The 9528-nt window shown below is 57.8% G+C and overlaps 1 protein-coding gene across 1 annotated transcript; it reads right to left on the reverse strand.

Annotated features, from left to right (window-relative positions):
* Nucleotides 1–509: 509 nt before the first annotated feature.
* On the reverse strand, nt 510–9109 carry LOC113221733 (SH3 domain and tetratricopeptide repeat-containing protein 1-like). The gene is made up of 5 exons (XM_026451056.2): nt 9049–9109; nt 8778–8896; nt 7372–7518; nt 3304–5465; nt 510–610 (listed from the first exon to the last, which is right to left on the reverse strand). The coding sequence occupies exons 1-4, from the start codon at nt 9107–9109 to the stop codon at nt 5325–5327; spliced, it is 468 nt and encodes a 155-aa protein (XP_026306841.1). The 3' UTR covers nt 510–610; nt 3304–5324.
* Between the last annotated feature and the right edge of the window lie 419 nt (nt 9110–9528).

The raw sequence follows: 9528 nt of genomic DNA on the forward strand, positions 1-9528 counted from the left end.
CTCTGAGCAGGGAGAGCAGGGAGCTGCCCAGGGAGTTCTACCACCATCTCCCCTCTGGCCGAAAAGGAGACCGAGGCTCATGGTGACCTGGCCCAGGTCTATTGGACTCAGGGTCCTTCTCATCCCCAAGATCAAAGGGCTGTCACCAGGGAAGGAGCTGCCCCTAGACACAGCCCAGGAAGCACACAGGGAAGGATGCCCTGGGGAATTCAGTATGTTATGGCAAAAAAACATTGCTATTTGAACCCTGCTTTCATGCCTCCATTTCCCAGAAAATGAGCCACGGAAGACACCAGGAGAGGCAGACCACCATCCTCCTTGCACAAAACCCACTCCCTCGGATGCTGTCCTCATCGCGGGTGGCTGGGGCCAACCAGGGGGCCCACCCGCAGAGTGGCAGAGGAGGCAGGTTGACCCTGCAGACATTAAGCACTGTGGTGAAGGTCCTGGCCTTCTGATAGAAGAAGAGCGACTTCTCGCGGTCCAGGAGGAAGTTGTGGGAGATGGTGGCCGGCCACGCGTGTAGGTCTTCAGCTGTGCCTTTCTTGTTGCCCAGGTCCACGGTGGCTGCCAGTACCAGCTGATAGTACCTGGCTGCATCAAACCGTTCCTGAAGGGGACAAGCCATGCTCAGCAAAAGGGGGACTCGGAGCCTGTCTTCCCAGAGGCTGCTCCCATCTCCAGGTCATTCCACATGTCCAGCCAATGCGGGCTCACCCCATGAGCCCTGAAGCCTGTGACACTGCTGTGGTCTCAGCTGCAGGAGGTGGGAACAACCCTGAAACCTCTGGAAGCCTTACTATCCCTATGCTCCACTCACCCCAAGCCTCTTGCCCCAGTCCCACCCTCTCTGCAGACAGTGGCTGCTTTCCCCATGGGCTGAGGACAGGGCAGATCCTGCCTGCTGAGAGTTCCATGCAGGACCCATAGCTCCAAGCCACAGCAGGGACACAGCGTTGAGTGACCCAGGCTCCCCTCTGACCCCTGTCCATGCTGACCATTTCCAGGCCCTCCATGGGCCAGGCCACGTACAAAACCATCTCACAGGTGTCCTCCCTGGCAATGTTCCCTGAAATATTGACAGAGTGTGACTCCCCAGACATCCACTCCCATTTTCAATGCATCTTGGACTCAAACTCACCATTCCTGGGTTGGGATGCTGCCTCCCAGACCTCCACCTTGACCCTCCCATCTCCCCGCCGGCTTCTCCCCAGGCGCCTCCTCCACCTGGGGGACACCCAAGGGACCTAAGACCCAGGCCTGGCCTGTCCCTCTTTACCATCTCAAGATGGCTCCCAGGGCCAAGGACAAAGTCCAAGATGCAGCAGTCCATTCCCTCACTGCCCCGCCCCACACACGGAGCAGGGGCGAAAGAAGACCCCGAGTTACCGCCGCTGCTCATCCAATGTCCCACGGCCCAGCGAAACACTGGACTCTGTGCTGGGTGCATGGCTGAGCCTAACTTCCTTGCTCCCAGTCCGAGGGACCTGGGACTGAACACTGACCACAAAGGTGGCCCGGGCTGGGGCAGAGGGAAGCCCAGGAGCCTGTGGGGGGCCCAGGAGGCCCCTGACTCAGCCGGGGGTGAGAGGCAAGGGCATCCTGAAGGCATGGCGGCATCCTAACTAAACAGGAAGGAGCCAGCCAAAGCACGTCTCTGCGTGTGCGTGGTTGTGTGCCTGTGTGCACGCCTGCGCGTGTGCATGTGTACCTGTGTATGTGGTTGTGTGCGCACCTGTATGTGCGTGTGCCTGTGTCTGTGTGCATTTGCGTGTGCATTTCCATGTGCCTGTAGTGTGTGCAGCAGCTAGTGAGTGGCAGGCTGAGCCAGGACACACCTAATCCACCCTATTCCAGGGCTCACTCTCACGTGTAGACTAAAGGGGACCGCATTTTAGAGGCAATCGGCAAGGATGCCCATTTACCCTGCCTCTCTGCCCACCTTTCAGGCGCCATCCAGCCCAGCTTTCTCTCCCACTTCTCTGGACCCTCGGTCCAGAGCCTCCTATACAAGGAGGAGGGTGTGGCCTTAGAAAGACAGCCGCCTTGGGGGAATTCCGAGGGGGCCTCCCTTTGGGAAGTGGGAAGCTGGCCTGGGCTGACAGCATAGTCACGATGAGGCCCAGCAGGCTGTGCATGGGAAGGAGGTGAAGGAGGCCTCTGCATGGTCTTTGGCCTCTCAGGTACTACTTGGCCCTTTCAGTCCTCTTGGGCAGGCGGAGTGGGTGGCAGGCTTGACCAAGAGAGATAAAGGCCCACTTCTGGGAGGCCCGTCCCCTGGGTCCCAGGTGAGCCCCTGAGCGGTGAGCAGCGTCCCTCTGGGCCTGACACCTGGCACCTCCCTGTCTGGCTGGGACTTGGGAGGCCACAGGGACGGCTTCTGACCACCAGGTGTCGCCAGGGAGCCTAGGGCTGTCCCAGCTCCTCATGTTGTTCTAAGGCCCACAAGATCTCGGTCCCTGGACTGGAGCGCCCTGGCCCCTCAGCCCATAAGGAGTACTGTCTTGGTGCCAGTGTGATGCTGAGGAGGGGCGGGTACCTGCTGGGCAGAGGGGTGGAGACACCCCAGGTCTGAGTCTGCCAGTCCCAGCCCCCCCCCCCTGCGGGGGGGGGGGGGGGGGGAGCCCCCCCCCCCCCCCCCCCTCGAGACAGACCTGACCCAGCAAGGTCTCAGCCTGGCTGGCTGAGGCCCGGCCCCACTGTACCTGCCGTGAGCTGGGGTTCCCCTGTCTGTGAACCCGATGGTAAGACACTGGTCCCACCCCACCCTTCCTGGGTGATGTGAAGATTCCAGGTGTCTTGGGACTCCAGGAAGGAGTTGCTCAGTGCAGGCTGGCACCCTGGGCAGGCTTCCTAGAGGAGGCACTGGGATTTGGGTTGGATCTTGCAGTGTGGATTCAATATGAGGATGATGCCATCCTCCAAAATGTCCTTCTCCCGACCCTGTTTTGTTAAATGCAACCTGACACTTGACTGTCAAGACTCAGTTTGGTATCACCTCCTCCAGGAGGGTCCCCCTGACTACAATCCCCCTTCTTTACCCAGAGGCCACCATTGTCCGCTCATGTGTCAGCCTCCTTCGCTGAGACTGAGTTCTTGAGGGTGGGGCCTGGGTTGTATTTGCAAAACCGGCGTGCTCCTCCAGCCGCGTGCAGAGCTCCAGGGAGGCCACTGGGCCATTCCTAAGGAATGCTGGATCCCAGGCCCCTGGGGTCTGGGTGGAGATCCCACTCCAAGGGGACTGGAAACATCCCGAGCCCTGCCCCTCCCCACCTACCTTCAGCCCTGCCCCTTCCCGCCGACCTTTAGGTCGTAGAAGATGTCACCGAGCACCAGGTACACCTTCATGTAGTAGAGGGTCTCCTCGTCGAACTCCAGCAGCGAGATGCAGAGCTACAGGGCCTTGAGGTAGAAGTGCTCCGCCAGCTTGCCATGGCCCAGCAGGTGGTTCAGGGCGGCCAGCCAGTGGTAGGCCACGTGTTCATTCAGCCAGTCCCCTGGGGTGCAGGCATGCAGACCCTGGGCAGCACCTGGCTTGCCTCCAGGCACCTGTGGTCACTTGGGCAGCTCTGGCCAGTCCCTTCTGGGTTCCCAGACTCACTTCCCCATCTGCAAAGCAGAACTAATAAGGCTTGCCCCTGTCTACTGTGAGGCTGTGGCAAAGTCGGGCTTGGATGGCCCAGCTCTGTGCCTACACATAGCCACCTGCCTTTGTTCACTGGTTTTAACCAGGGGAGCCCAAAACCCATGCAGTCCAGGTGCTCCCGGGCACCCCGGCTCCATGCAGCCCACAGACGTGACATCCAACGACTCCTGGGTGTGTCAGGATCAGAGCCCCTTACCTTGGGGAGTCACCACATGCCTGAGCTCCAGGTCCCCCCACAGATACACAAACCCACCTAGGCTGTCTCTGATGTCCTCCCCTTTTCAGGGCGAGTGCCATGGAGCCTGCATTCAATGCATTCCCACACAGCTGCACACCTACTGTGTACTGGGCCCCAAGGCACAAGGCGTTGGGGCATGCGGCCCGCCCAGGGTTCCCTGTCTCTGGAGGAGGACAGACGACCCTGGAACAGCACGGGGGATGCCTGGCCTTAAGGGGCAGGCTGCTGGAAGGGGAACTGGGATTTCATCAGCCAGAGAGTTGTGTGGTTGATGAGGGTGGGAGGGGCACAAGACAAAGGGAATGTGCCACTCAGTCTGGCACCTCCAGGGACCGAGATGCCTGGCATGTCTGGAAGGCAGAGGGCACACTGGGCGGCCCTTGTGGTCAGCAGCGGGAAGAGACAGAGGAAGCAGAGCTCAGCCAGGCAGGGAACTCTGCACTACGTGAGAGACCTCGGGCTGTGCCCCACGGCCAGACAGGGAAGCCAGCTGGGCAGATCTGCTTGCCTGGACAGGAGACCGGGCAAATCCAGCAGCTGTTTCAGCTCCTGCCCTGCAGACCTGGGGGCTCGGCTCTGGCAAAGTGTGGGTCTTGGCAGGGTGGGCGCTCAGGGGACTTACCCAGAGTGATGCTGAGTGCTAGGGCCATGTGGGCAACCTCCAAGCCCTCTTGGGGCTCCTCCAGCGTGGCCACCAACTTGTTGCACAGCTGCAGCTGCGGCTCCGCCTTGCAGTTGCCCGTAGTCACTGCCAGAGGCAGGGCCCGGTCCTACCACACAGGCAGGTGGGGTCAGGCTTCCGGCAGCACCCACCTGGCCCAGCGCCCTCCTCAGAGCTCAGACATGTGCTTGGAGCTTCCCACGCCCCAGTGACCCCTGCACCTCCACAGAGCTCTGTGCTCTGGGATAACGCACGGTTCAGACACCCAAGTTGGGGGCTGACGAGTCATCTGAGGCCCATCCAGCTACACCTGGCAGCCTCAGACCAGCCTCTCCCACCTGTGCACTGGGGGTCTGACTGGGGGGAGCCAGCACTCCTCTCTGCTCTAAAAACACATTTATCTGTGCCCAGGGCTGAGCCACACCGTGAGCTCAGAGGAAGGGAGAAGCCGTTCCCGCTTCGGGGTGCAGGCAGACTTGGGCGCTGGCCCTGGGCCTCCCACTGACGTGCTGTGTGTCCTTCGACATGTCCCTGTGCCTCTCTGAGCCTCAGTGTCCTCCTCATCCAGATGACAGGACTTTCCACTCATGGTTGGTTGAGATCATCAGATGCAAGGGTAGAGCCACTGTCATATCCAGACCCGAGCGTTTCTCCCAGGCAGCGGCACGGTCAATATCATTCCCGGTGAGACCACTAGGAAACTAAGCATGTGCATGGGTGGCCATGCCTCCAGGTGGGAGGCCTCTGCCCTCCTGGTGCCCCCCTGAGGCCCACCTACATCAGCCCACAGGCCAGCTCACCCGGTAGAAGGACATGGCTTTCTCCCGCTCCCAGGCCCCATTGAAGATGTGTCCAGCTGCCTCAAACAGCTCCAGCCCCAGGTTGGGGTCGCCTGTGTACAGGACCACATTCTGTGCCACCTGAAAGGAGGCAGAAGTTCCCTCAAGACCCACACCTGGGAGGTGGCCACGCCCACCTTTGCCAACCTCCTTCCTCTCACACACTGCAGGTACACCTGAGCATTTTTTCAGACCTGTGCATTGGGACTGCCCCACCACTGGCATGGGGACAATGAACTGATGCACCCGAGTGCCAGGAGGTGACTGAGCAGCTGCAGCCGAGGAGCCCGACACCTGTGAATCCTACCACCAGGGCTAGCCCTAGCCCACCCCCCCTGCACTCAAACAGTCTCCGTGGCCCCCAGATTGCTGGGAACCCATCCCCTGGTTCCTTTCTGCGTTGCCACATCCCTGCCGCAGCTCAGGTCTGCACATCAACAGTGTTTGTGGGTGGGCCTGGTCCCCTCTTGGCCATGAGCTCTTGATCCCTTCTCCTCAGCTCAAGGAGGTATACAGCAGGTGCTCAATAATGAAAGCCTCACCAGGCTCGTGGGCTTCACGATTTGTTCTAGATTACACTGTGTTTGGGAAAGCCTCTGAAAACAGCCACTATTGATAGATTCATTTTGTAAGGAAATGTGCCACCTGTCTCTTGGAGCAAGTTCTCCTGTGTGTTAACTGAGTGGTCACATTACTTGAGCATGTGCTGTATACCAGCAGGTGCTAGGCACTGTGAGGGGCCGCACCTCTGCCCTCAGGGAGAAGATGCTGGCCACTGGGGGAGGATGTGAGGGAACCTGTTGGAGGGAGGGAAAAGGCACACAACAGGTGCTCAGCAGTGGCTTAGGAATGAGTAGATGAATGGATGGATGGATGGGTGTGTGGATAGATGAATGCTTGGATGGATGGATGGACAGATGAATGCATGGGTGGATGGGTGGTTGGAATGATGTGTGTGTGTATGTATGTATGGGTGGGTAGATTATGGATGGGTGGAGGGTAGATGATGTATGTACATATGGATGCACAGATGGTGTATAGACGAATGTATGGATAAACAAATGGACAGATAGATGAATGGAGGGATGGATTAATAGGTAGATTGGTGGGTGGATGAATGATGGACAGATGGGTGAAAGGATGGATGATGTTGGATGGATGGATGAATGGATGGGTAGATGGGTGATGGATGGATGGAAGGATGAACAGGTGAATGGATGGATGACGGAAGGATGAATGGACGGATGGATGGAAGAACAGGTGAATGGATGGATAGACGGGTGAATTAATGGATGATAAAAGGATGTATGAATGATGGATGGATGAATGGACAGATGGATGGATGGATAGATGGATGAATGATGGATGGATGGAAGGATGAACAGGTAAATAGATGAATGATGGAAGGATGAATGGATGGAAGAACAAGTGAATGGATGAATGATAAAAGGATATATGAAGGATGGATGAATGGACAGATGGATGGATGATGGATGCATGGATAAGTGGGTGGATGGATGGATAAAAGGATGAACAGGTGAATGGATGGATGATAAAAGGATGGATGAATGATGGCTGGATGAATGGACAGAGGGATGGATGGATGAATGGATGGTTGGATGGATGATGGATAGAAGGGTGAACAGTTGGATGGATGATGGTAAGATAGATGGAAGGATGGATGGATGGATGATAAAAGGATAGATGGATGATGGATGGATGGATGGAAGGACCCACAGGTGTATGGGAAGATGATGGAAGAATAGATGGATGAATGGATAATGGATGGATGGAAGGATGAACAGGTAAACATAGATGATGGAAGGATGAATGCATGGGTGGGTGGACAGGTGAATGGATGGATAGATTAGTGAATAGATGGACGATAAAAGGATGGATGAAAGGACGGATGGATGGAAGAATGAACGGATGGATGGATGGACAGAGTGAACAGCACAGGGGCCCTCCTGCATCCCTTGCCACTCACCTGGATGTACAGGTCCACCAGCTCGCTCTGCCGCAGGATGTAATAGATCTTCTCTGCTTGCAGGCAGGCACGCACCTCCTCTTTCTTCTGGAGGTCAATGAAAATCCCCAGACTTCTTTGTTGTAGTCCAGAGTGGATCTGTAGGCCCTGGAATCAGACGCAGTGTCAGAACAAGGGCTCTCATCCTCCTGGAAACAGTCTGCCTCCTCCCGTGGGTCTGGTGACAGATGAATCTGGAATGTGGGGACTGGGAATGGCCCCCTTGTGTGTGCAGTGTTCTGCCCTTCCCAGGCTGCTGGTAGGGCCAGGGGGAACACACACGGCATGGGAAAGATGAAGGACATCCTTCTGAGGGAATCGAGCATCATGCTGCCCTGTGGCAGGAGGAGTGTGCTAGCCCATCTCCCTCGCCTCCCAGACATGGCCTGTGTCTTCTCCAGACACACCAGGAGCCGTTGGTGTTCAGAGGCTATCTAGGTCGATGGTCCCCAAGGTGTGCAGGCATCACAGTCACTCGGAGGCCTGTCTGTATAGCTTGCTGGCCCTGCCCCCACAGCTTCCGGCTCCACAGGCCTGGGGCAGGCCCTAGAACTCCCACTTGCCACCATCTCCTAGGTGACATGGATGCTGCTCTGCTCATCTAGGGACTACGCTTTGAGAAGCATGGCTCCAGCACACTGGCCCATTTTCCTTTTGTGAACCTGAGGCCAAGACTGGAGCCAGTCTCCCGGGTCCCTATGGAATCTGGCTTTTTCCCTGCTCTCTCAGTAAGTCCGACACTCGAGGGGCTGTGACTGCAGCAATGTCACCAGGCCCTGTGGGTGGGGTGGCCAGGGCCATGGTTACCCCCACCAGGTCAGGATGCTCGGGGGAAGCCGAGTGGGCCACATATGGGATGTGAGACCTTGAAACCCTGCCCCAGGGAAGAAGGTGACACACTTGGCTCTGTCTTCTGTGGGAGAGAAGCCACAGGTGGCTGCTGTGGTCACATTTAAGGGGACAGATGAAGGCCAGGAGTGAAGATTCAGGGCAGGCAGAGGTCAGATGACAAAAGCCACCATAGTAGGAAGAACATCCCAGAGTGCGCGTACTGCCTCTGCTGGGGTTGAGATGATCTTTGACCCAACAAGCGAGGCTCAAGCTGGGACTCACAAGCCAGCAGCAGCCCTGGGACGACCCCAGGCCCACCAGCTCAAAGCATCTGATGCCAAAGAACCAAGTGATCCAAAGGAAAGGGCCTGATAGGGCTCTGGGACAGCTTCCCTGTGCCCCCCCTCCCTGCCCTGTCCCCCTAGCCCCCTTGCCACCCTCCCCAGCTCCACCACTGCAAAGCCAGCCCTGATCGCTCTGTGCCCAGGGACAGGTAGAGCTGACTGATGGTCTCCAGGAGCTGCCCCCTCCAGCACCTTGTCGGCCACCTTGAGGGCCAGAGAGAGCTGGAGCTCATGGTAGATGACGCACTGGGCCTCGCTGGGCATGACGACGCTGTAGAAGTAGCACAGCCACTGGACGGCCCGCAGCTGGCCTGGGCAGAAGACAAAATGGAAGATGTCAGCTTCCCAGCATTGAAGCGAGGCTGGCTGGGCTCAGAGGCCCCTGCGCTGTGCTCGTTCCTTTCATATCTCTGTGAACCTGGGCCCCATAGGCGGGCAGCCTGAGCTCAGACAGGCCACGTACCTGTGCAAGGGCAGACGCCGAGCATACCATGACATGGGCACAGCTTGGTGCAGATGCTCATGGTAGAGGCCGGCGTTCTTTACAACTCCCAGGGCTGAGGTCCTGGCCAGGCTCGGCCCCAGCACCAGGCCATCTATTTCTGCTTCACGAAGTCCCTCTGGCCAGGACCAGGGCCGCCTTCAGCCTGAGCTGATGAGGCCAGGGGCACAAGTAGCCCCTGTCGCAGATGGAACCCCGGGAGAGCAAAGCCAAGCATCATATCTGCCACACATGGCATCATGTTGGGGGAATGGGGTTCAAAACCAGCCCCTGGTGTTCCCACACATGCTTCTTTCATGCAACCAGGCTCCAGACCCACAGGCTCACTGGCCTCTCCCAAAGTCAGCGTGCTGGGAACAGGGGAAAGCTTCTGATTTTCTAGTGTCAGAAACATTCCGAAGATTAACACCAGAAACCAGGTATGCCGAATGGACATCTATC

This window comes from Piliocolobus tephrosceles, unplaced genomic scaffold, assembly GCF_002776525.5.
Source record: "Piliocolobus tephrosceles isolate RC106 unplaced genomic scaffold, ASM277652v3 unscaffolded_27240, whole genome shotgun sequence".
In the NCBI taxonomy this organism is placed as follows: domain Eukaryota; kingdom Metazoa; phylum Chordata; class Mammalia; order Primates; family Cercopithecidae; genus Piliocolobus; species Piliocolobus tephrosceles.

Bases quoted from the DNA above. Each gene is read 5' to 3' on its own strand.
- LOC113221733 (XM_026451056.2), bottom strand. From the start codon at position 9,109: ATGAGCATCTGCACCAAGCTGTGCCCATGTCATGGTATGCTCGGCGTC. The intron at 8,897-9,048 runs GTACGTGGCCTG...TCTTCTGCCCAG, and splicing joins CGGCGTCTGCCCTTGCACAG to GCCAGCTGCGGGCCGTCCAG. The intron at 5,466-7,371 runs GTGAGTGGCAAG...GCCTCCTTTCAG, and splicing joins TGGTGGACCTGTACATCCAG to GTGGCACAGAATGTGGTCCT.